General features: G+C 35.2%; 5 protein-coding genes across 5 annotated transcripts; 2 read left to right on the top strand and 3 right to left on the bottom strand.

Moving 5' to 3' along the window:
• Positions 1-61: 61 nt before the first annotated feature.
• On the bottom strand, positions 62-1,963 carry LSM2 (Small nuclear ribonucleoprotein family protein). The gene is made up of 3 exons (XM_012977207.2): positions 1,823-1,963; positions 1,578-1,736; positions 62-494 (listed from the first exon to the last, which is right to left on the bottom strand). Exons 1-3 carry the CDS (start codon positions 1,823-1,825, stop codon positions 375-377), a joined length of 282 nt encoding a protein of 93 aa, XP_012832661.2. The 5' UTR covers positions 1,826-1,963; the 3' UTR covers positions 62-374.
• A 960-nt stretch (positions 1,964-2,923) lies between these two features.
• On the bottom strand, positions 2,924-6,252 carry LOC105953525 (BTB/POZ and MATH domain-containing protein 2). The gene is made up of 4 exons (XM_012977199.2): positions 5,488-6,252; positions 4,176-4,524; positions 3,502-3,778; positions 2,924-3,412 (listed from the first exon to the last, which is right to left on the bottom strand). The coding sequence occupies exons 1-4, from the start codon at positions 5,913-5,915 to the stop codon at positions 3,234-3,236; spliced, it is 1,233 nt and encodes a 410-aa protein (XP_012832653.1). The 5' UTR covers positions 5,916-6,252; the 3' UTR covers positions 2,924-3,233.
• A 1,671-nt stretch (positions 6,253-7,923) lies between these two features.
• LOC105953545 (hypothetical protein) lies at positions 7,924-10,902 on the top strand. The gene is made up of 5 exons (XM_012977222.2): positions 7,924-8,358; positions 8,977-9,133; positions 9,244-9,625; positions 10,111-10,179; positions 10,268-10,902. The coding sequence occupies exons 1-5, from the start codon at positions 8,269-8,271 to the stop codon at positions 10,770-10,772; spliced, it is 1,203 nt and encodes a 400-aa protein (XP_012832676.2). The 5' UTR covers positions 7,924-8,268; the 3' UTR covers positions 10,773-10,902.
• A 269-nt stretch (positions 10,903-11,171) lies between these two features.
• Positions 11,172-15,809, bottom strand: LOC105953539 (GTP binding Elongation factor Tu family protein). Its single transcript, XM_012977217.2, has 12 exons — positions 15,431-15,809; positions 15,020-15,095; positions 14,798-14,890; positions 14,616-14,690; positions 14,250-14,354; positions 14,011-14,101; positions 13,723-13,928; positions 13,292-13,375; positions 12,521-12,583; positions 12,382-12,444; positions 11,611-11,851; positions 11,172-11,504 (listed from the first exon to the last, which is right to left on the bottom strand). The coding sequence occupies exons 1-12, from the start codon at positions 15,610-15,612 to the stop codon at positions 11,434-11,436; spliced, it is 1,350 nt and encodes a 449-aa protein (XP_012832671.2). The 5' UTR covers positions 15,613-15,809; the 3' UTR covers positions 11,172-11,433.
• A 1,494-nt stretch (positions 15,810-17,303) lies between these two features.
• On the top strand, positions 17,304-21,020 carry DAL1 (E3 Ubiquitin ligase family protein). Its single transcript, XM_012977233.2, has 11 exons — positions 17,304-17,680; positions 17,806-17,858; positions 18,353-18,477; positions 18,572-18,667; positions 18,832-18,969; positions 19,083-19,148; positions 19,720-19,832; positions 19,975-20,085; positions 20,170-20,213; positions 20,310-20,418; positions 20,674-21,020. Exons 1-11 carry the CDS (start codon positions 17,607-17,609, stop codon positions 20,774-20,776), a joined length of 1,032 nt encoding a protein of 343 aa, XP_012832687.2. The 5' UTR covers positions 17,304-17,606; the 3' UTR covers positions 20,777-21,020.
• The last annotated feature ends 5,477 nt before the right edge of the window (positions 21,021-26,497 follow it).

Here is a 26,497-nt window from a genome sequence, read left to right as displayed (position 1 = left end):
AGCATTAGCATTGTTACCCTGTGTATCATTTCGAAAAATAAAATCCTGGAGAGGCTGCAGATTAAATTTGTCCGAAAATAAAGGACTGAAGTTAAACAATCACATTGCCACAATGTCAATTATAGTACAAGAACTTGCAAGATCAGTCATCAAAGTCTTGCCTAAACTACACAGAATTCGAAACACCGATCAAATTGCGCCTCGTTCGAAATGGTTTTACTTACCCCCGTTAAACAAATGATTACCACACAGCACATGCAGATATTTCCAAGAACTATTCTCTTAGTAATACAAAATTAAAAAAAAAAAAAAAGTTTTTCAAATTGTGCAATGAAGCAACCACTACTTCTTTGATGTGAGACAAAAAGGGCTAACTAGCCGCCCCTAGCTTCTCTTCTGGTGGCATCATGAAGGAGTTCAACGTCAACTCCCTCAGGCGGCAATTGGACATACCTCACCACAGATCCTCTTATGAAGCAGTTCCTCACCGAAAGCTGCCACGTTATAATACCAATACATTAGTATTTGAAATTTAACGAGTCCACATTCAAAAGAAATCAATAAGGTATGCAGGGCAGTTGATAGATCACAAGTTCGTATGCATCATGGATATTTAAGTATATGCTTATTACTTGACAGGAATAGATGACTTATGACTAAGGAGCCAAGAGCTAATTGAAAATGGAGCTGAAAAAGAAGAATGAGTAAAAAAAATAAGAAGCTGACGATTGCGTGGGGGGTGGGGGGTAAGGAATTTTGTAAATGCAGGTATAATATAGATGTTTTGTGCACTCGCATGTTCTTCATACAGAGTACAGACACAAAGTTCTTATCAAGTGGATCCCAATACCCAAGCTTCGTTTCAAATTATTAAATACAAATATTAGAAAGTTTATACTGCTTCTGGAAACGACAATTCGGTTTCCTTAATATACTTTTAACTTCGACAGAGTAACTAGAATAGTCTAACCACTCGTAAGGAATTTAGGGTAGAACGATTTAGTAACTTTTTGCAATTACAAATATTTCAAATTAAGTTTAAAACCTAGCTTTAGAGCTTAAAGAAGTTCCAAGAAAGTTCTTATATATAGAAATTAGCATCTACTTAGTGGTATAACTTGATATTATTAGGATTTAGTAGCTTCAAAGAACTGAATCAATTAAATGCTTCAAGTCACAATACATATCATGTATGACTGTGGATCATAAGGAAATGAAATCAGCCTCAGGTTTTGCTTTAAACTCTTGAAACTCAAAATCATGTTCGAATGTTTTCATAAAACAACTCAAACATCAATCCCGAAAAGAATTTCACTAAAGCATCCATTGAATTGAAAACCCTCAAAACCCTATTTCCAAGTGCAAGCCACGAAATACACCAGAAGAAAAACCAAAATTGGGAAAATATTAACCCTAAAAACCCTAATTAAACCCAAACCAACAAATCAGGATATTCAAAACCCTAATTTGAAATCCTCATTACAAACACACCCCAGCAGAATCAGCGGTGAATTTCAAAATCTAAAATTGCAAACCCTAGAACAATTTAAGAATTACGGAGGAAAAAGAAAAGATACCATGTGTGGGTACTTCTCTTGATCAACAACCCTGGTGTTCTCCAGCTTAATGTTGAGATACTGGTCCACCGAATGAAGAGTTCCTCGAATTGCCAAATCGTTCTTTAATTCCACCGTCACTTCTCTTCCCACCAAATCTTTGAAGTACGAGAAGAACAACTGCAAAATTGAGCAAAATCAAACGGAGAAATTAATCTCAAATTGCAAACCAAAACGGCGGAAGCACGAGAAGAAGTATACATTACCATTTTCTTCCGTGCGGGAAAAGATCAGTGTAGAAAGTAGTAGCAGGGAGCTTGATAATCAAGGGGGCTACTATATATGCGCGTGAACAAAAACCCTTGTAAACAAATTAAGAGTCCCGAATTTGCACAAGAGACCCAAAAGTTTGTTCCGAGTTCGGTCAAGTCCTCACTAAATCGATATATTCTATAAAATAGCGTGAAAAATGGACAACTCGAATTAAAATTATTTATTTGGAAAAAAATATCCTTTTTTTTCCAATTCTGTTTCAAAATGGAAAATTTATGATTTGGAATGAAAAAAATTCCATATCCGGAATTTTTTGATAGGAACCGACAAAATTCAATTTTTTTTTTATTTTTATTTAACTAGCATTTTTTTCCCCGTGCGATGCACGGGATATTATTTCGAAAGTGAAAATAAAAAATCAATTTAATACATAATAAGAAAATATAGTACATTAACATAGTAAAATTTAACATTAATTTTTTTAAATTTTACATATTATGTTATAATTCAAATATATAGGTTTAGATTTAACAAATCGAATTTCTCTCTTTATTTATTAAGAGTTGTGATATATTGATGAAAAATAAGAAATTGATAATTGTTGAAATTTAACACAAAAAAAATATTAAAAATAAATAATTGCAAAAATACCATTAGGGTTTTCTAGGGTTGCCCAGCGTTTCTTTCTTTTATATATAAGATTAAGCTATAACATAGAATACATAATAAAATTGATATTGTGAGTGTAACTGAATGAAGAAACTTTTTTTCGGAGATTTTAGAAATCAAACTTTTTATCGAAAATCGAAAGCTATTATATTTCTATAATGTGATCAGAAAAAAGTAATATTGCAAAATACAAAAATTGTGTATCAAAATCGACGAATTCAAAATTTTCGTTTCAATTTTCATCCTTAGCCAGTAAAATTCATAAGCAAATTAAGTTAGTATATTGTTACCGAAGTTTAGATATTGATCAGAATTAGCAGTTCAATTTGCACGAGAGCGGAATTTCATCCGACAGTGCACGTATATAATTGAATGCGGATCCCTAATTTTATCAAAAGGAGAAATACGAAAAGGCCTAAAAATTCTGCAATATTAAAATTTCGAATACTAAATTCCAGACACAGTATCTGATCTTAGCACCGTGTCAAATGAAGCAATACAAGCCAAGAGGGGAAACCATACACAAATTACAAATTTGTACATCAGATTACAGACACAAGATGTCAACTACATGAACATGTTCTCAGTTGAACAAGAGTGTAACAAGAGAGGGAACAAGAGGGTGGGGTGGGGTGGGGTGGGGTGGGGAAAAAATTCTAATAAGAAGAAGCTCAAAGAAGGATAGTCTAAGCTATTCTCATTCTCACCTATTCGAAAGTTACTAGCAATTTTTTTTTATAGTCTTTGTTTAACGCGTCTACCATTAACGTCACTTCCATCGAGAATAGCTTCAATTCCTTGCTTGCCCATGGCAATAGAGTGTTCGTTTGTCCTCGCAACATACTCCAATAATTCTGTCAGTACATGGGGGCAGCTTTCTTTAAGGTATTCAAACCCGTCGGTCTGCATCACAGCTGCAACAAAATTCAACTTATATCAGTCCCAATTTCATTTACAGCTTGTTAATCCTTTTACAATCTTGTTTTTATAATTACAATCTTACCTCTAAGATTCTCAGGAAGTGCGACGAATTTGAGACAGACAGATTTGAGCTGGAAACAGTGGTGTTGTTCTGCAAGGGCTAGCGTATTTGCAACAGTGTTGATGGCAACATCCTCACAGAGCTTGGCCTCACACAGTAATCTGAGTCTATCTAAACCATATCGATCAGCAGCGGCAAGTAGATGCTGTGACATCATGGTTGCGGCCCATGGCAAATTCATTCCCGTAAGCTCTTCTAAGTCGGGCAGTGTATCCCAGTACATAAAATGAAGTAGAGCCTGCAAGGAAGATAACCATTACATATGCATGCAGAACCTGTAAACAAGTAAGCCTAGTGCGTGTGTACGAGCTTTGCAACCCTTTACCCTCACTAGGCAAAAGACAATGCAAAAAATTGAACCAGAGACAAGTTATCCAGGTTAGTAAATGCCAAGCTGCATAAATTAAACAAGGCCAGAAAATATGGACCCCGATTCCCTAAAATAAAAAAGCTCCCCCTGCATCCCAAAACGAATGTCCCCCACTTTGATGCAGAAAAAAAATCAAATGGAAGTTCAGAGATTGCACTATAATGTATCTCACAATATATCCTTAGTGGTTAAGACTTGGTGATAAAATAGTTAAATTGGACGGATAGATTCCATTTTGTGAATATAGAGGAATTTGTAACGAAACCTTAAAGACGGGTGGCTCCATGTCTTCAATGTTTATACACTGTGTATTTTGATCCTTCATTGGCCCATATAATTGAGCTCTGAATACAGGTGACCGGGCAGCAAGAACCAACTTGTGAGCAGAAAAATTTTCTCCATTTACATCGAAATTTACATCAGAGCCTTTTCCACTTTCCAGCAGCTGCCCGAAATGCTGACCGATGTCTGATGGGGGCAATGGTATTGAGTAGATCTTAGGCCCCTCTGTGTGAGACTTCACGACACCAACACAACAATGAACTTGAAGACAATCATCTTTCAGGTAATCAGATGTTTCCAAAGCCGTTCTCTTAAAAAAACGCTTGTATCCCCTGCAGCCAAAACAATTTTATGTTATACTATCTACCTTAATGTCTTTTAGGTAGCCCTGTTAAGATCAAGAGTCAATCAGATAATACTATATCATGCTCCTACTAGAAGATAAGCTTTACACTACTCTGACCATCTCTTTTCAAACAATTTGGCATGTGCATTTCCAATTTATTTTTACTAACAATCTTAAAACATGAAGGTATTCTGCATTTATCTGGATATGTTACATCTACAAGTAAATAAAAGTAGACTATGTCAACCAAAAAAATGAAGTAAATAGCCATATGTTGTTGTTTACACTACCGCTAGATAGCATAATCAATTCTTACCAGCAAACATTCATCACCATCCATTTTCAACGGAAAATAGATAATTTGCAAAGTCTCATGAAACCAAGAAAATTTAAAGCAGGCAAATTTGCTAAGAATTAGTGGACATGATTTTTTCATGCTCGCACATTTACAAAAAAAAAAATAGCCAATATTTAAGATAACTGCATATTAATGTGCATAGTAGTCACAGATAGGACTTAAGTACTTCATTCACACCCTTGTCGGCTTGCCCCACAAACATAGAGGATTGAATTTCCGAAGAACAACTACCACTGTACGCCCGAAGAAGGGTCGAACTTCCCAAATACAAAAAACACATTTGCAGGAGGCAGGCATCCCTTAATAAAGAACACAGTTAATCTATAACATCTAATGAACAGACGACAAATATGTCATATAAAACAGATTGTCGAGATAGTATCATGAAGTTCTAATAAGAAAGTACAAAATTGATATCTACAACATAGACGGCCAGCCAAAAAATGAATAATAAGGATGCAGAAACCATACTCAACAAGATAATTGGCAATTCAAATACCCTATACTAGAGAAATTCATGATATTTTGTATTTTCAGATATATTAAAAACACCCGAACAATGACTGGCAAACAAAAGAGGAGAAAACCCACCACATGCTGCCTCGGTATTTAAGAGTATACGGCCCACTTTCCAACGCCCTACCGAAATGGCTATGAACCTTGTGCCTCTCCCGTCCACTCTGATCCAAAAGAGTCAGCTCGAAAAGCGCCCTAACATCCGTGCCCTCGCTAGCTAACGCAATGAAAAGCGAAACATATGTAGCGTTATCCTCCATACTCTTCCCATCAGGGTAGAAATAAATGGCCCACGCATACCCACCAACCATAAATGTGTCGGACGCTATGTACTTCCCAATCCCGATTCCCTTCGACAAAGAATACCCCGTGATCTTAAAATCGTGGGACCCATTAACGGTCTCCGATATTGATATGGAAGTGGTCACCGCCGGCGTGGATGGGGCGGCCGACGACGACGAGGGCTTCGCTGTCTCCTGGTAAACCCTACCCATTCCCACCATATATGTTCTACACAAATTTGTTTGAAAGAATTAAATCGAAATGAATTGGGGATTATTTCGTTCAAATCGAATTTTGAAATTGAAAGGGTGCAATTTGGGGGGATTTGGGTCAGATCTGGGTGAAATTCAAGCGTCGACCTTTGATATGGATTAGGGTTTTCTGGTCGGGGGCGAAGGGCGAGGAAATCTCAAGTTTGTGAAACTCACGAGAGAAATTTCCTCGATTTCTAGGGTTTCGAATTGGGAACGACGACGAAGGAGGGAGCTTTTCTAGAGAGAGAAAAAGAGGAGAGCGTATGGACAGAGAGAGATTACGAGCTGACAGCGAATGACGACCGCTATTTATAGCTGTCATGTGGCAGTAAATTATTGTTTTGAGAAATATTAGAATACAAACACCGTGGTGAACCGAAGTCTACACCGTTCCACTTGGCACAATATGATTGGCTTTCTGAACCCTGCTTTTTTTTAATTTGATTTTTCCAGTAGTTGGAGCATAGTGGAGAGCTTTTGGAAGAAAATCCAAGCTGGATAATATTTAATTCTCCTTAACTCCTTGACTTTTTGACTCGTTAATTTTATTTAATTTATTAATGTTATTTACTATCAAAAAAAAATAACGTTACTTATAATAACTTCTTTTTACTATACACATTTTAGTAGGTAAATACACTTTTAACCCGATATATTATCTCTTGTATATAATATTTGTCCACTCGTACTTTGAAAAATACATCTACTCGAATCAACTTAACAGTTAAAATAAACTCTTTATGTAGTTATGTACGTATGTTTATTTATTTTATTTATATGTTTAATCTTAAGACTTAACAAGTTCAATATGAATTTTTAGCACTTACTATTATTCTATTCAAAGAATTGAATCGACGGGGCAATAAATCAAATCCAATCGTGAAAATTGAATTAAAATATCCATAAAAATAAATAAATTGAACAAATGTTAAAAATCATCATATTGTATTTCTTTGACACGTCAATAAATAGTCTGCAAAACAATGGGCCCACTAAGGCCCCGCGGAAAGTGGGTCTGTCAACTAGTGGGCCCATCAAGGCCCGTGGGAAAGTGGGCCTTTTAACTAGTGGGCCCATTAAGGCCCGTCTAAATTTAGGCCTTTGAACTAGTGGGCTGCTGGGCCGACTTGGAAAGGACTGGGATGCAATTAACCATCTCTTGGCACTATGAGGTGGGACCCGAAAAGAGTTTGTGGTGGTCACTCGTTTTCAAAGGTGTGGTTCAAAGACAAGCTCACGCGCGCCATCCACGGAGCTTTACGCGCGTATAATCAATGGAAGCTTCGCGATTTGATTGATTTCAAGATTACATTTTTCCACTAAAAGCAAATTACAATTAATCAAAGTCCGCCTTCTTTTGGTATTTGCACATTAGCCCCATATTTTAAATATTTTTTTCTCCCTATTTTATTCGTTTATTAATGTCATATTATATATAAAATGCCAATTTATCAAAAAATTATTGTTATAATATGAAACAACTAATGGAATAAATTTTAATGAGATTCGTATAATTTGAGAACTTAAATAAATTTAGTTTTGTTTTCTCATTCGTAATTGATGTTTTTTAGAGAAGGAAAAAAATGCAATGACAAAGGAGATATATCAGCTCGAGATGAGATGAACGAGACTGCAATGCAGTGAATAAAACATTAATTTACATTCAAAAGAGCAAAAGGTTTTCTAACATTCTTTAATGTTATCATTTTCTTTATTTTAACAAATATTGTATTAAAAGTAAAATTAATTTTGATTTTTTTTTAAATTTAATTTTAGTTAAATTACTCACTATTTAGGATGAAAATTAAATTTCAAAAAAAATCAACAATTAAATGTGTGTAGTGTTAGTTAACATAAACATCAAAGGAGGTAGGCGTAATTATTTAAATTAGAGAGGTCTAGATGTAATTACATCAAATATGAAGGGTAGTAAGTGTAATTGTCACCTAATTAATAAAAGAATAAACACTCGCCACAAAGCTGACGGAACAGGGAATTCTTGTCCGCATTCAGAATTCCAACCTGGAATCCCGAAGCAGCCCAGCCACACGAACTCTTAATTAAAATCGCACAAATTAGAATCCAAATTCCAATCGTTTTCTCAATTGTCAGTAATTCGCAAATTAAAGAGGGCCTTTTGTTTTGGGAATAAAAATCTGGATGAAATTTGAGGTGCAGGGGAGGATAAGCCGAAAAATAATCAAAATGGCCCCTTTATATTAATAAGATGTCAAGAGAAATCTCGTTTATTGGAATCTAATCGGATTTCTCAAAACTGGGTTTCTCTTGTTTTAGAGAGAGAAAGTGAGATTGAAAAAAAATGGTGGAGCTGTGTTTGATGGCGTCACATGGCTACCCTCCTGGATTAGGTGGTTTCCATCCAGAACTTGTTTCTAACAGGGTTTCTGAGGCAAGTTTTTTTTTATTTATTTAATTGGATTTTATTAACTGGATTTGTGGGGTTTTTCTGTAATTAATTTAATTGGGTTTGTGTTTTATGAGTGAGTTTTTGTAGAAATGAATTGGATTGCTTTTACTTCTAGTGATTGAAATATAGCATGGACTGTGTTGATGCTTGTGTTCATCATGGATTCATCATTTTTTATGTGAATTGTTTGCAGTTCAATTACGCGATTATGATGTTGTTTTCTGTCTGGCTAGAATTGTGAGATCTTTATGCTTGTGATGAACGTAAACGAATCTGAGTCGAGCCGCGTATTTGTTCAAGTTCGTTTGGATTTTCTATTCGGATTTCAAAGCTTGTCGAACAAAAATATGTGTTCAACCTTGGTTTATTGTGTTGACGAATCGAGATTAAACAAGATTTTTTAACGAACTTTCTTGAATCGATGAGTATTGAGTATTTTGATTTGATTTTCATCCCTAGATAGTGCTTTTCTTCTCATGTAAGTATATCTAGTATTGAACAGTTGATTATGTATGTCGTCTTTCGGGAGGTTTTACATATTTCTTACGAAACTAGTTTTTTTTTTTTTATAATTTGTTTTCCCTTTTCATTATGTTTCAGGATTTTCAACCTTTCGTCCCTTATCACGGGTCGAATCAGCATCAAGTCAATCCCGTCTCGTTTAATTTAAATCTGCCGCAAAATCAATCATTCAACTCCAATAACTTTGTCGGAATCGACTCGATCTCCAAAAGGCCTCCACTCATTGATTTTCAAGGTTCATCCATCTCAAAATTTCTCTCTATTTTATTTCCGTTTTTTTTACGTCAAGATCGAACTTATTCAATCACTCCACCGCTGATTTAATCTTTAATTTTTTCAAGACAGAAACACATCCAGATTCGATTCATTTTAGCTATGGGATCGTTGATCGATGCACGAGGCACGAGCAGATATTGAAGTTACTTGCATCTAAATCGGTCGAAGAAATTGGGGGTTTAGTGGATTTGTCGATGCTGTATGAAATAATGGGACCTCAATTTGATGATCAGGCTCTGCCTTATCTTATATATCCAAATAAGGAACTCTATTTCAACGAGCCTTTATTGGACTTAGTGGGGGAAGCATATTATTCTGGTGATGGACAAGTCCCGTATAATTATACTGGCACTGAGACGAACGATATGCTTTCGGTTATTTCCGACTTTTACTCGTCCAAGAACACGAATAAATCCAGTAAGCAGACAATGCTGGTCCCTTACTTTGAGAGGTATTTATGTTTTTTCCTTTATTTTTATTTTTTTTAAATGTTTCCATTGAATTCTTTTGTGCGTCAAAAGAAGTTGATAGAGCAACCTTTTTAAGAAAGTCCCCTTACCCTAATGAAAATCTTGAAAATGTATCGCTGTTTTTTTTTACCAATTTTACCCTTTACATTGATTGTTCAAGCTCATTCATTTTGTACAACTAATTTATCTTTCTTCATGGTTTATAAAGGGCGATTTGGGGATTTTCCATTGATTAGGAGGGTATTTATTAGGTTTCTTAATCTGTGTGTGTTTACCTTAATCGACACTTATTTTGAAACGGAGGAAGTAGGTGTTATCAAGTAGATTTTCGTATGCTTTTGTTATTTGAACGTCGATGCTAGCCTTACTCTTCTGAAATTGATGTCTCAAATACTTTCCAGTTTAATATCTGTGCATGACACAGTTCACGCGTTTCTAATTTTTCGTTTTCTATTTCATTCGGCAGGAGAAGAAGGGCACGTGCTAATACCGAGGCATCAAAGCTTGCAAACGCGAAAGTTACGTCTCTGAATAGGTAAGAAATGCTCTCTCGTCTTTAATACTCTTAAAAATCTAGTTTTGTACAGTGGCTAATATGTTAATGCAATTAATTTTCATTACAGCCATGATAAAGTGAAGGAAAAGACACCACACAAGAAGAAGACAAGTTCTAAAATAGGTAAAGACAGAGATACCTATGGCAACAGCTACCTTCATGCATGCGAAAGTCTTCTATCCATAATCGTCGACAGGAACCAGCAAGAGGGTAAAAAGACGATTATGTCCCTGAAGAAATCCGGTCCACAGCTGCCTCAGCTTCTGACCCAATTCTCAGCCAGCATAGCTGGCACTGGCATTGCTGTAATTCTGTCGATTTTATGCAGAGTGGTTTGCAGCAGAGTGCCCTTTTGTGGGTCTAAGCTTTTGACCACCGGTTTGGGTTTAGGGCTCGTTTGGCTTTCTTGGGCGGTTAATAGACTGAGAGATACGCTTATCTCTATTACGAAAACTTCCAGAAAGTTGGGTGAAAAGGAAGACGAAATGATGGTCCATTTGGATAGGAATTTGAAGGATATTTACTTTAGAGCTGCGGCTTTGATGGCTGTTGTGGTGCTGAAGGTTGCGTGATTGATGTTCTCCGTTTGCTTGAAACGAGTACATAATATATTCTTGATTGTATATTTAGTGAGAAATGGTTTTGACTGTTAAGTTGTGCTTATGGATTTGTTCATTGAGAGTGCAATTTGTTATTTGCTCATTTTTGGGTTCAGTTTTGTTGCCATTCGGACTAGATTTTGTGAAAATAATATAGCTTTCGAACTGCTGAGTTTAGTATATCGACTTTGATGATCGGTTACGTGTACTAAAAGGTGCTGCTATTTCCAATGAAACTGGAATTTCATTACAACTATTTTAAACTTACTCCGGCTTCGAATCGTGTGGTTTTCACACACATGAACAACGAAGGGTCCTAAATTCACTGCCATTTAGTCAGCCCGGCAAAGCAATTCGTAATAATACCGAGTGCAGAACAAAATTAATTATTGATACAGATGAAAAGAATACACGAGAACTTTATGGACAACGCCAGTCACTAAAAAAACCAATATTGTATTCTTCTCAATGACCCTTGCAGAATATCTGGAAAATGTACGAAAAAACATTTTGCAGCGGTGAGATTATCAGCCAACAGAAATTAAATTAGTGACTGCAGAAACAATAATCTCTTCGTTCTCAAAGCTTCTTCTCGTGACAAAAGGGCACATTAAACTGCCTGGAAACCATTATTTCAACTTATAACTTTCGAAACAACTCCAGCACCCACAGTTCTTCCACCTTCTCTCAGGGCAAATCTTTGTCCTATATTAAGAAAATAGCAAATAGATGTAACTAATATATTTTTTCAAGAAGTTAAATACATATAGTAATTTTATTTTTATTGATTTATTAGAAAACTCAGACAGACCTGCTTCAAGAGGGACTGGGTATATGAGGTCAAAAACAGCAGTCACGTTGTCACCAGGCATAACCATCTTCACATTTTCAGGCAGCTCGACTTTACCAGTGACATCAGCGGTCCTCATATAGAATTGAGGTCTATAGTTCGAGAAGAAGGCGGTATGGCGACCACCTTCTTCTTTTGTGAGGACATAAATCTCTGCTTCAAACTTCGTGTATGTTTTAAGAGTGCCTGGCTTTGCAATTACCTACACAAAAAAGATCCATAAGAAATAAAATAAACAGTACACTATTTGAGCAGAATCAACGTTCGTTCTGTAGCCACAAAAGTTAAAAACTCGTACCATGATGCATTAAACAAATCATTTGTCTAAGTAATTTTTCGTATATCAAGAGATAACATACACATGAGCGTAACTAGTGTAAGGTGAGAGAACAGGTTTCAACCAGGAAATTCAGAGCCATGAACCGACATGATTTGGTGGGCTGGCAGTGAAATTGGGAAGTATGTGAATTTGGGAATTTGGGTCTATATTGTTGTAATGAAAGCCTAAGCAGATACAAGGTAAGGAAGTTCTCTTCTTTGGTTTTTCAGATACCTGATTGAGTTTACCGAAAAACTTCCGAAATTACTTAATCTGTTATGATAAAACCATGTCGGGTAGTTCAATCGAGAACCCTATATGAATAACTACCCTTATGAGTAAGAATTGCGCATATAAAGAACAGAGTCACCAAATTAGAGTGATTCAAAGAAAGTCCAGTGAAGGAGACTAACCATTCCTCGTTGGATATCATCACGCTTCAGGCCTCGTAGAAGCAGACCCACATTGTCACCAGCCTAACAAAATGTGAAATTTGTAACACGTGTAACATAAAAATACAGTATCAAAGGCAAAACGAAACTAAAAGCTTACCTGGCCATAATCCAAAGTCTTCTTGAACATCTCAACACCAGTTGCTGTAGTTTTAATTTTGTTCTACAGCAGAAAGAGACAGGCCAGCGTTATAACTAACAATCGGGCATATGGTAGAGTAGATACATTTAATTCAACTCATTTGTATAAGAACATACAAGAAATATCTATACAAATAAATGCAGTAGAATTCCTTCTGAAATCAGGGAAATAATTAATCTGGATCAAGGTGACACAAAACTAAACCAAGAGGAAGGGCTGTTCCATATTCCAACCTGGTAAATTCAACAGTCAAACAAATCAACAGATTCATGTGGAAGTGCTATAAAATCTCTTACATTGGAAACGTGGTTACGGAGACACAAAACCCAATTTTCGCCATGTATGCCCTTAATAACGGAAAACAAAAGCCTCTTAATGTTATCCACTACATAACCATGAATGCGGTTACAAAAGAAAGTATCAACTTAACATGCAATGGGAACCTAAAGCTTGTATTCACTTTCTGTAGGTGCAAGCACGGAAGCCCTAACTCAATAAAAGCAACACTTTGGTCTAAAATTTGATAAAGGGACTCGAGACCAATGACTCAAGCCTATTGAATTCAATTGTTAGAAACTTAAATCCAACAACCACACTGTCTAACAGCCTACATAATACTAGGTAAAATTCCCCACCGTGTTGGAAGCATTATCTTAACCACTGACATAACGTAAGTACAATGTGACAGTACATATATAGCGAGTGATTCCAACTAAAAGAATTACTCACCTGTGACAGTCCTAAAATCTCCACCTCCTCTCCCGGTTTGATTATACCCTGTTCCACACGGCCGGTTGCAACAGTTCCTCGCCCCTTTAAGTGCAACAATAAGATATTAAAGTTAGAATAAGTACAAACAAGACAATGTATTGACAACAAATTCTTGCGCTCAACAATTTCAAAAAAAACCATTTAACACCTCGCCATCACCATCCTCATTCGCCCAAAGAAGGGGGGGTAGGGGGGGATAACAGATGAAAAGAAATACAAGTAAAATGTAATATGCGGTTAGCCGGTTACTACTAAGTGTTGAAAGTATATTTAATATCATAAGCAGCTGCAACTAAGAAATATATAAAGGGCATCCTGTTGAAAAAAAACTGGAAAACAAGAGGCAGTTCTTAAGGAACACAAAAATGTATAAACCATGGTATCCTCACCTGAATGGTAAAAACATCTTCAACAGGCATCAAGAAAGGTTTATCAAGTTGACGCACAGGATCTGGAATGTACGAATCTACAGCGTCCATTAATTTCAAAATAGCCTTTTTCCCAATTTCGTCATTTGTGCCCTGCAATGCAGCCAAAGCTGATCCTCGGACAATGGGAATGTCATCCCCAGGAAACTTGTAGAAGCTAAGCAACTCTGCAAGTAAAATATGGTGATCTAAGACTACAGCAACTATCAAAAAGGACTTTACTAAACCACATAATAAATTGTAGCTTACCACGTAGTTCCATTTCCACAAGTTCTAGCAGTTCTGGGTCATCCACAGCATCAACTTTATTAAGGAAACAAACGAGCGATGGCACACCAACCTGAGTGAGAGTGAAGGTTCATAAAAAAAAGTTAATAATAATGACAAAAAAATTAAAAAAATATATATATAAGTATAAATAAAAGAAAATTTGCAAAATTTAGCTATGTGATTCAATTCAAGTCAAACATCAAGGCCAAGATGAGAACCTGGCGGGCAAGCAAAATGTGTTCCTTAGTTTGTGGCATTGGTCCATCTGGGGCAGATACAACAAGAATACCCCCATCCATTTGAGCAGCTCCAGTAATCATGTTCTGCATTATTGTTAAAAAAGGAGAACCGCATGAAATTCCAATATCCACATTCACGAAAAAAAGTATGATTGAAACTCGGCATTTTTGGAAGTTATTCTAATCAAATTACTTATTAAAACTTAAGCTAGTATCCCAGCACCTTCTCTAGAGCAGATCAGTATTATCAGCTTGAAAGAAAATCAGAATTCGTCTATATTGACTATAACAAAAACCAATAACTTTATTAATCTAAAATCAGTACAAATATTCTTCAAATCTTACTTTAACATAGTCAGCATGTCCAGGGCAATCCACGTGAGCATAATGTCTCTTTGCGGTTTCGTATTCTACATGTGCCTGCAACATCAACATATATATTGAGACTAAGAATGAAAAGGGATGTGCAGAAGTACATGAATCTAGGGGGTGAAAAAGATAAAAGTGCAAACAGAAAAGACTCCAACCGTGGCAATTGTAATCCCTCTCTTTTTCTCTTCAGGGGCTTTATCAATTTCATCGAAGGCAACCGCTTTAGCATTCCCTTCTTCAGATAAGACCTTCATACAAACAAAAGAAATACAGATGTTGAGTTAGCAAATCGTACAAAAAACGAAAGGTGAAAAAAAATACAAATTGGAAACCGTCAATTCCAGTTACTAAATATTGCTAACTGTTTCCAACTTTACCCTGGTTATTGCTGCGGTTAAGGTGGTCTTTCCATGGTCAACATGCCCAATTGTTCCCACATTAACATGAGGCTTTCTGCATCAAGCAACACACCAATCGAATCAATATCAATAACAAATTTACAAATGGTAAAGTTTCAGACTCCTATTTTCAGGCTTTCTTCTATCCTAATACGGATCAGATTTCCAGAAATGAAGAACCTCATCTTCAAAATTCATCGAGCAAAAAAAATATGGAGAGATAGGGAGATTAAATTGCACATCATCATAATCCAATATTTAGCTACGATATCAAGGATCTTCTACACTAAAGTCTAGACATGTACATGATATACATACTCTAAGCACGGATCAATCGACAAAAAAACGAATAGAAATAGAAATGTTCGCCAATAAGAGTATGCGTCTTACGTCCGGTTAAAGGTGGCCATGGATCTCCACCAAGGATTAGGAGCCTGATGCGAAGCGATCGGCAATTCGGCGGCCGAGAACGGCGAGGAGACAGCGGATCCCCGGCAGCATGACGTGTATATTCGCGGCGAGAGTGTGAACACGCGCTTCGAACTCGAGTTCCTGACAGCCACCGACGCCATTTTTTCTCCCCTAGCAGCAGAGTGAGATAGTAATAGATAGTGAGAAATGAGAGAAGCTATAAGAAGAAGTCGAAGGTTTCTTGGAGGTTCAGTTCAGGGTTTTAGCCAAAAAACGTGACTACCACTGGCTAGGGCTTTTCGGGGTTTCGGGTTTTTTACGACCCGCCCGGTTGTTTATGGGCCTCATTGTGGAACTCGATCTATTATTGTAATCCGTTGGGCCTTTCTTATGGGCCCAAATTTGTTACAACAATTTTGTTAATATAATATTGTAATATATAATTAGTATTAGCCCCTTAATCTACATAAAAAATTCTAATTACAATTTTCACTAATCCTTAAATATGAATACTTCATCATTTTAAGCTTAATTAGAATATAATTTTATAAGCTTTAAGTGTCTTTTAATTACGAGTAATCGTCAAACAAGTCATTAATATCTAATGCTCGATTTGTGTGTCTTTGGCTCAAATCTCTAGCTTCAGGATCTTCGAAGCTACCTGCCTAAGCTCTGGTAACTAAATAGTAGGGGGTTAGTGCAACTCCAGCGGGGGCCCTAAATGAGGCCCCAAATGGACCAACTGCCAATTTGATGGCTCAACATAACAAAATCGAATTCCAACGGTGCCATCAACCAAGGCCCTATTTTGGGATCTCCTTCAGCTGGACCCCAAATATGGGGGTGGGGGTCAAAATAATGGGGAATCAAAATTTGGAGGGAGAAAAAAAAACAGAGGGCGAGGGTGGGAGAGTGCAGAGAAGAAGAAAAATGGGGAGGTGGGTTGTTTTGTGTGTGGCAGGTGGGTAGATGGGATATTAGGTATTAATATCAGGGTTTAATTCGGATTAGCCATTAAAGTATTTGTTTAATTCTTATTTAATTATTTAATGAATTAATTATAAACATTTATATATATATATATATATATATATATATATATATATATATATATATATATATATATATATATATATATATATATATATATATATATATATATATATATATATAAAATACATACATAATTATATTTATTTAATTAATTAATTTATTTGTTTTATTTATAACATAATATAGTTTTATTTAAATTTTATTTAAGTAGATAAATTTAAATAAATTTTAAAAAAGAGGCCCCAATTTGATGGTTTGCATTGGAGTAGAAAACTTTTTCAGGAACCCCAAAACACTGTAGCAAGTCCTAAATGAACGTTTGGGGCCTCTAATTTGGGGTCTTCGGTTGGAGTTGCCCTTAGAAATATGTTCGATTGATGAGATTCGTATTTAGTCAAATCCGTTATTACACTTGAAGTCCCCATTAAATATTATTATTTGGTTAAATTAGCAGCACCCTCCCCCGTGATTAATTTTGTAGGCAGTGATTAAAAGAGGAAAAAAGAATTTTGTTCATCTTAATTTTGTTAATTAAAAGACTTTTTAGACAATTCAGATTTAATATCATAATTTCACAAATTTAATACAAGGTTTAATATAACAAAACAAATATCTTACTGACTAAATAATTAATCAAATCTCACTTAATCCAATGTAATCAGATATCGGTAAACAAACTAGGCCTAAATTTATTGATGTATTCATTAGCTTATGTTTAAAGATAAAAGTTATATTTTTAATCAAACAAATTTTGCTTCCCACAAAAACTAAAAAAAAAAATTATGAAAAATATTCATAAGAAACGCGACTTTGTATTTGGTCTCAACAGAAAAGATAAATTATGTAGCGTTTTTATCAAGCGATTGTGCTTCGTCGTCGTCCAATTTGGTTTTGGTATCCCGTATCGGATTATGTGTTCTCCGTCGCTCCCCACATTCATATGCAACCGTTCTTCCCTTTAAATCAAACGTTGAAACGCCTCTATATCCCCTCTTTTAATTTATACCTTTAATTCTGAAACCTAGATATTCGCTTTTAATTTTATCTGATACAGTGGAATCGACTGAATGCGTAAAAATTGTGTGTTCTCAATTTTTTGAAGATGATACCAGTTGGTGGAATCACGTGCTGTCTGAGCGCAGCTGCGCTTTATCTCCTCGGCAGGAGTAGCGGAAGGTCTACTTAATTTTTAATTTTTTTTTTAATAATTTGTTTTGTATATTTTCGATAGTTTGTTCTATTTTCAGTTGATAGATAAAATTGTGTGATTAACTTTTCTATTTTGTGCTTTGCTTGTTTAGGGATGCTGATTTACTGAAGTCTGTAACTCGAGTGAATCAGTTGAAGGACTTGGGTGGGTGGAATTTTGCTTTTCTTCTCTTAATTTCGTAGGTTAAGTTTTGGGGCATTTACTTATTGTAGCAAAATTGTGAACTTGTAATGTGTTGGATTGTATTATTCTGAAATTTCTTGGTGATTGTTTTCGACTTTTCGTAGTAAGTTAAAATTGCTCCTGGTTGTGATCGATTAATATACCCTGCCTGATGTATGAGAGTCTGTGTATGTGATTGCAAATTTACGGACAATGTCGTAGTATTCTAGAACCATTGTGACCAGATTTTAGTGAATACTACAAAAATAGCAGAATTTCAATTATTTTCACGCTCGAGTTATACATTTGGTGTCGTCACTGAGTAAAATTCCCGAAGAAACTTTCTGCTTTGTCTTGGTTCCAGTGAAAAAACTTGAAGGAGATGCTTTTACCAACATGCTTATAGGAAATATATCTAATAATTATGTCTTCCTTGCTGATCCTAGTTTGTTATTTTTTTTATGCTTCTTTGTCAGCTCAATTGTTGGAAGCTGCAAGTAAGGTCTTGCCGTTGGTTGTCACAGTGTCAGGGAGGGTTGGTTCAGAAACACCAATTAATTGCGAGTACAGTGGTTTAAGAGGTGTAATTGTGGAACAAACGGTACTTGGACCTACCAACTCTGGAAACATTAGGAAATTAAGAAACTAAATGCAATAGTATGTACCTTAAAAAAGTTTTGTTTTGATGTTTCCAGGCAGAGCAGCACTTCTTGAAACACAACGATGCAGGATCTTGGATACAAGATTCAGCTTTAATGCTTTCCATGTGCAAAGAAGTCCCCTGGTACCTTGTAAGATTCGTGTTTTGCCTCCCTGCTCTGCTTTTGCATTACACATTCTTAGATATGAAAACAACACCTCTTTATTGAAATGCAAAATGATGCTGTTTGTGCAGTGCATGTCTTATCTTGGGTTTATAGTTATGTAATGATGGGTATGTTTCTTTTGATACTAGGATGACGGTACTAGTCGTGTACATGTCGTTGGAGCACGTGGCGCCACAGGTTTGGTACTAACAGTAGGAAGTGAAGTATTTGAGGAGTCGGGACGATCCCTAGTGCGTGGAACTTTAGATTATCTTCAAGGCCTAAAGGTTTGGATTGTTATCCACACATTAACTTTTGTTCTCTGTTGTGTAGTTCATAATGGCAAAGCTGTTATATCATCAAGCTCACAAGTTGCCATGATGATGTCTTATTTTGTTAGATGCTCGGTGTGAAGAGAATTGAACGTGTTCTGCCAACTGGTTCCCCCTTGACAGTTGTTGGTGAGGTATGAATTCCTAGACGGCACATAAACATTCTTCTTGAATTATGGTTCACCTGGAAAACTGAAACTGGACTGAAACTATTCCCTGAATATATATTGTTTAAAAATGAAAAGAATGTCACAACACGGGCAGAAGGGACTATAAGATTCCGCATTCTATTTTGTTTACTCTGGAATTACACGATCAGTCAATGGCATCAGTCTCTTTCAGTTGTAATACCTTTGGGTGTGCTGTTCTTGTTGACAGGACTGTTTTTTCTCCAAACTAAGCTGGTTCTTTTTCCTTTTTTTTAACCTTAATATTCAGCTAATGGTGTCAATTGTTAGTCCTTTATTTTCGGGGTGGGTGGGAGTGATTTAGGGTTGGAGGATAAATGCAACATCCTTAACTAGTATGGCGAGCAGTCGGAAAATTATGAAGTTTTGGCTTGTTGTGATGATTTCTGATTTGGGTTTCCGACGGTGAGGATATTCTTTGGTTTTACTTGTGACGGAAGGGTTTAGATTTTGGAAAAGGTCTTCCTTTCTTAAGTTACTTTTATGTGGCTAAGTGCTTTCTTTTCTCATGTTGCAGGCTGTTAAGGATGACATTGGATCAATTCGAATTCAGCGACCACATAAAGGCCCATTTTATGTCACTGACAAAACTATTGATCAGCTGATTGCAAATCTCGGAAAATGGTCAAGGTATATTTATCTTCTATGTTCTCTCTACATATGCCCAGAGTCCCAAACTCCACAGTTATAGTTAAATAGAACATTTTCCTCCCTATAACGTACTCTCATGAATGTTACAAATTCCATATAAATTATGCGTTTGTTCCTTCAGATTGTACAAGTATGCCTCTATGGGTTTGACGGCGTTTGGGGTTTATCTGCTCGCTAAGCATGCTTTCCAATATATCATGGACAGAAGACGTCTCTGGGAAACGAGGAAAAGGTATATTTTATGGGTCTTTTTTTCTTCTTCTTTTCTTCTTATTAAAAAATTGTTCTTCTGCTGCTAAAAGAATGGTGCATGTAGGGTTCTTGATGCTGCAGCTAAAAAAGCTGGCCAAAATGAAGGAGGTAACTTGCCGAATGCCTTTCTCGTATCCCGTTTTGCCAGTCCCCGCACGCGCTTATTGATCAAATTCTGCTTGTTCTTTCTCTTATGATTTGCAGCTCTAAATGGAGAAGCTGAGATTGGATCAGATAGTAGCAATAAAGAAAGGCCTATACCTGAGTTGTGCGTGATATGTTTGGAGCAGGAGTACAACTCAGTTTTCGTCCCGTAAGCTCTTGATAAGTTTTGCGTGCAGTAGTGCCTGTTTTAGCCCCGTGCTTATGAAAATTGATTCATCTTTATTTATGAGTATGCATAGACGTCATATAAAGTTCCCACCATAAATATTTTGTAGGATGCAGTCGTGTAGCTGATCGTTCACTCTTCAAGTTAACCTTAATTGTGAATTTCTTGGATGCTTTGTTCCGAGTTAAATTAGAAATTAAAACTAAATAAGCGTTTAATGATGTATCTACTTTTCAGGTGCGGTCATATGTGCTGTTGTATGGCATGCTCTTCACATTTGACGAACTGCCCATTGTGTCGAAGAAGAATTGATCAAGTAGTGAAGACTTTCAGGCACTGACTTTCAACCGATGAGATGGTACATGATGACTGAGTCGATATAGAGACTGTATTTGTATCCGTCCATTTTTCTTATTTCGTTGATACCATTTTATCTTCCGTTCAATTGTAAATATCAGAATCGAAGTCTTTTTTTTGCACGTGTCTGAAATTCTCTGGGGTTCGTGTTTTGCACATATGTGATATGTCTTCGGTCAATAAAAGGGCGCCACATGTGTGTGTGTATGTATTTATGTTGCTTTGAATCTGTTCTAGTCTTCTAGAAACACACACACACACACACACACACAAACACAAACAAAACACTTTCTCTTGCACTGTTCCTGGAGTTTTCATATGGGACAGACAGCACCTTACAATGTGATTAGGAGAATAGTTACGCCACTACATTTGTGAATATCGAGGGTCGTTTACTCTTCTTGCACAAAAACGAGGGGACAAATTATGAAGAATACGACCCGAAAAAAATAAAAATAAATAAAAGAGGAATCTGATGCTAAACTATGATTAAATCTTTCAGCTGACATGATAATTTGAAGCACATAATTGCTGCATTTTTGTTCAATACCACTCCACTTTCTAATTGGTAATGTGACCTGGAACCAGTGATGATTACTTCAATTCCACAAGTAAAACTCATTGGTTCACAACTAGAATCTGATTCCTGACTTAGAAAAATTAAATGGTGTAAAGCATTTTAGTTTTAAATGGTGCAAGAAAGTCTTTCAAGAATCTCTACTTAGTCTATTGAGAATAATTTTTTTAGGTGAAAATTCCCCTCCTAAAGTTTATTCAAACGAAAAAAATAGCACACGAAAACCTCGTGATTAAGGAGCTAAATAGTCCTTAATCCCCCGTCATTAAATAACGAAGAAAATCCATATAATTTTTCACAGCACCTAAACTTCAAAAATCAGCAGCAATGGCAAAAAAACAGAACAGCAGCACAACTTCTGAAGGTGTGTGCAAGAAAATATACAGAGCAGTCTCTATCAATCCTATCAGATCAACCAAACCACCTCATATTATTGATCACCACCCTATCCTAATCACCGAAACAATCCCCGTCAACTTCGAACATTCTTCTTCTTCTTCTCCGACTAACGTTTCTGCTCACAACAAGGCCAAGAACGTTACGTTTTTCTCATCGCCAAATTTTGCTACAAAAGAAGTGGCGATTCTTGGCGGTGATCATAACAAACACGATCAAGTTAAGAAAACGGAACGAACTAAAGCCAACGACGACAAGTTTTCTGATTACATCACACGAGTTAAGGACAAGATGAAGAGTAGTGCATCAAATGTTGGTGGTCGAAAAAGTGCCACGAGAAGAGACAGTTTTAACGATAAGGTCTCGAGTTACATTAATCGAGCAAAGTTTAAGATCAGAACGACAACAACAATGACAACGACAAACGTCGAAGACGGATAAAGGGGCTTCAAATTAAGAAGCTCAATCAAGAATGTTTGCATGAAAATAAAACTTTTGAAGTTTGAAGTGATTTTTGCTGGATGCATGTGTGTTATTGTAATTGTTTATGTACTTTAATAAATCTTGAAACAATGTAAATTAGTTTGAATGAAATTTCCTATTTTTCTTTTTTTTTTAAATTACAAAATCGAGTAATGGGCTTTGCTTCTAAATTTCAGGACATGGTTTGGGCCTAGTTCTTAATCAGCCCACTTGGATTAGAGTAAAGCTTACTAGTGGCCCGTTTGGTTAAGCTTATTTTAAGTTTATAAACTTGATAAGTTATTTTAAAAGCTGATAAGCTATTTTTATTCATTGTAAAATTTTAAATAAAAAGATGAGGTAGCGGTATTTTCTTTAAAAAAAATCTTATTTGCTCTTTAACAACTTATTTTTTGAATTTTAAAGATTTTTTTTAAATTATCAAATAATTTAGAAGAACTTATAAGCTCTTAAACATCTTACAAACTATTTTTAAGAACAAGCTTAGCCAAACACCTTCTAAGACTCAGTCAAATTTAGTTCTTAAGGAATCTTGAGTTCTTCATATAGAAGATTCCGTTTCAATCAAAATTGAAAAAAAAAAGATCGTTTTCAAGTTTAAGATGAATCACTATCAAAGTGTTGATCATCGATGACGAGCTTCACCACGAGTGCACTTTCTTCTTAACATATATAATTACATTGTATGTATCTATCCCTATCATCTTTAACTTTATTTAAATCCATAAAAAAACAATAATAATTGTGATTAAACATATATATAAACAAATAATACATTTGAATAATTTAATTTTCTCTCTCTAGAAAATAGGTAGTGACAGATGGTTAATTACAAACGTCGAATGAAATATAGCGGCAAAGGTCAAGTGACAATAATTTGAATTATCTTTTACATGTCAACTTGCAATATGTATATATATGTGTGTGCTGGTTTATTTTTTGGATCATGCCCGCATGCAATTATTCATCTTAGCTACAGTTGACTTTTTTTTATTTGCCACCATACTCCCTCAGATGTCAACTAAGTAAGAATTAATATACATACACATATTTTATATATATATATATATTAGTGTGTGTGTGTGTGTGTGTGTGTGTTTAATGGTGTCTTCAGGGTTCTTGAAGAGTAACAACACCTTTGAATGAATATTATATATATAAATAAAATGGAAGAGAGTGAGATGGAAACATGCTCTTAATTGATTCGATGGATCAATAATGTATATAAAATATTAATTGAAATGATTCTTGATTGTCAATATTAATGCTGCTGTCGGAAGATCCCATTAATAAATAAATTTAATTCAAACAAGTAAAAAATCGTACTTGTTACGAAGTCGAGTATTTGATGCTTACATACTCCATACTTTGTAATATCTTTACCTCCGTCTCTTGATTTTAGCGAAGAAACAAAAATGCATTTGCTTTAATTATTTAAATATTATTTCGGGGTTAACGTTTTCTAATTTATTTTTTTCTTGATTAATTATATATATATATATATATATATATATATATATATATATATATATATATATGTATTGTTCATTAGATTTCAATGCCCCTTGCTAAAAGAAATAATAATTCGTACATGTGGAATCCTTTTTTATTTACTAATTTTATTTACCAATTTCCCATGTCCCCTATTTATAATTGTTATTGTCATGTATTAAAATAATTAAAAAAATTAATTTTTAAATGTTATCTCGTACATGAAACAGAATGCATATTAGTAATAATAATAATAATAATAATAATAATCATCGACCCATGAAAATTGTTCTTTCTCTTCCGGGTTGCAAGAGACATTTTGTTCAGGTAAATTATCTTTCAGAGGTCACAGCAATTAATTAATGTTTAGTTTCAATTTTTAATTAATATAATTAAATTCTGATTGGCTAATAATAGGGATCACATTAAATTTTGCCCCATTTTTTAATCCCTAATTGAGCTGAGCTGAGCTTAATCTATCTAGTAGATCACATTTAAATTTGCTTTTTAATTTTTTCTTTGTTAATTTAATTTTACTTAGTAGTATGCGACTGAATAAAATTTAATTGGGAATAAATAAATAAATAAATAAAAATTGATTTATTCCCACGTGAAACTTATGAGGAAAAAAATAAGGTTCGAACCCCATTTGAAGCATATTTTGGAAAAAATTTCAAAATCCGGTTCAGACCCGGCCCGACCCGGAACCGACCCGGACCCGGGTGGACCCGAGTGGACCCGCCCCGGACCCGGACCCGCCTCCCCGCGGGTCGGTTTCGGGTCCTCCAAAACTCGGACCCGGACCCGGCGGGCCCGACCCGGACCCGGACCGACCCGACCCGGGGCCGTGTCTAGGTTAAAGTAGTGTTTGGTTGAATAGTCATTTAGGAACCCGTGAAACACTCCAAAAGATTTTCATGAAATAGATCAGTTTGCAAAGTGACCCCTACACTTATCCCTTTTATCAATTTCGTCATTAGTTTTACTATTTTAGTTTATTTTCTATTTTAATATTTTTTTTTTGTGCAAGCATTGATTTGTGGTGCTTTGCACGTATTTGAATCTGCATAAATACATGTTATGTGTTGGAATCTGCACAAATTTGATTCTTATCCCAAAAAATAATATAATATAAGGGGTGTCAATTGTGTATCAAAATCAATATATTATTCAATTTCTAATGTCTGAACAATAATCTAAAAATAAAATAAAGGTTTTAAAAATAAGCTGTTAGTCCATCAATATCTCGAAGTTAATTTACGGAACGGGTTACCGGGCGGGTACAGCAAAATCCATCCCCGCCCCACACTCAATTTAAAGTTTTGCATTCTTATATACATACCCCATATTTTTCTCGAGGCAGGAAATATGTGCTACTTTTGGGGATGGCCAAATCGTCATCCATAACTTATGATACTAAATTGGTGTTTGCAAATGATTATTTATAAACAAAAGTAAGTGATTGTGAGTTAAGTCAGTTTTAAGTGCTTATTTCTAAAAGTTGCGGGTGTTTGCAAATATTTCGGAAAATGAACTTAAATAGATAAACAGGGCTAGGAGTGCTTTTAAAAATATAGCTTAAATTAAAACAGATTATTTTAAGAGAAGCAAAAACAAAAGTTGATTTTGCAAACACATGAAAATAGATTATAAGCAAAAAAAGCTTATAATCACTTTCAAAAAGCTTTTAAAAAGGTATGAAACGCGACGTGTGTGTGTGACTCAAACTTAACGTGCCCTAATTTCGTCGTTACGTTAATGTTTGTTCTAAAAACGAATTTGGTGGAAATTTGATAGAGACAACAAGTTGAGAGACTCGTGTAACATGGATTGTCACAAACACAAAAGAGTTGGTTCAAAAGATGGAAAAAGTGCCAATTTATTTGTATAAAGAAAAAGCCAAATCATACCTTACATGCCATAAACTTTGATTATTGCCTACTTTTCTCACCTTAGCCAACTGCTCAATTACAAAATTTATTGAGTCAATAGTTTAGAAAAACAAAATTGTATGCGTCATCTCATTTCTATTTAAGTATGTTTATAGAGACCAATTCCTACTCAAATATTGACATTTCGAGTAGTGACGTTGATGCTGACAAATATCAATTTCACGAGCTAATTTGAATAAACCTCAAACTCGAGTTCACAAATTCGAGCTTTCTGAATATTCGAGTTTGAGTCAACTTCTAGTTGTTCACAGGATCAATTTTTTTTTTTTGACATATAAATAGTACACAATAACAAAATATAATATTAAAAATGAAATAAAAAAGAAAAGGAATATTAATAAATTTATCTTGTAACATATATTTTAGTGGAGGTGATGAAACCACTAGTGTACATCAATGTATATATGCTTTTCTATTATTAACTAGAGAAGGCTACAAAAATAAGAAACATCTCATCAATTAAATTTGGATGGTCAATGGCTCTTTTCAAAAAACACTATTTAATCTCCACCGTTGAAATCACCCCTAAAAGTGAATATATAAAGTTACTAATAGACAATGGATGGATGGATAAATGGGAATCACTATCCGAATAATGAATCAACTCATTAAATCCAATAAATAGTGTATGGTAATTAAAGAAAATAATAAATTTTGAAAATAAAAATAAAAATAAATATCGTGATTTTTTAACGAACATACTTTCCCTCAACTGATTAATTTATCGGCTAAATTGCATCTCTCAAACTTCCAATTTTGCTTTTCTGAACCCCTATAAACAAATATTGGTTTCACCTCTGTCGGG

This window comes from Erythranthe guttata, chromosome 4 (assembly GCF_056151865.1).
Source record: "Erythranthe guttata isolate IM_541 chromosome 4, IM_541, whole genome shotgun sequence".
Lineage (NCBI taxonomy): Eukaryota > Viridiplantae > Streptophyta > Magnoliopsida > Lamiales > Phrymaceae > Erythranthe > Erythranthe guttata.
The sequence above is the reverse complement of the archived record's forward strand: the minus strand, read 5'-3'. Positions and strand labels throughout refer to the sequence as shown.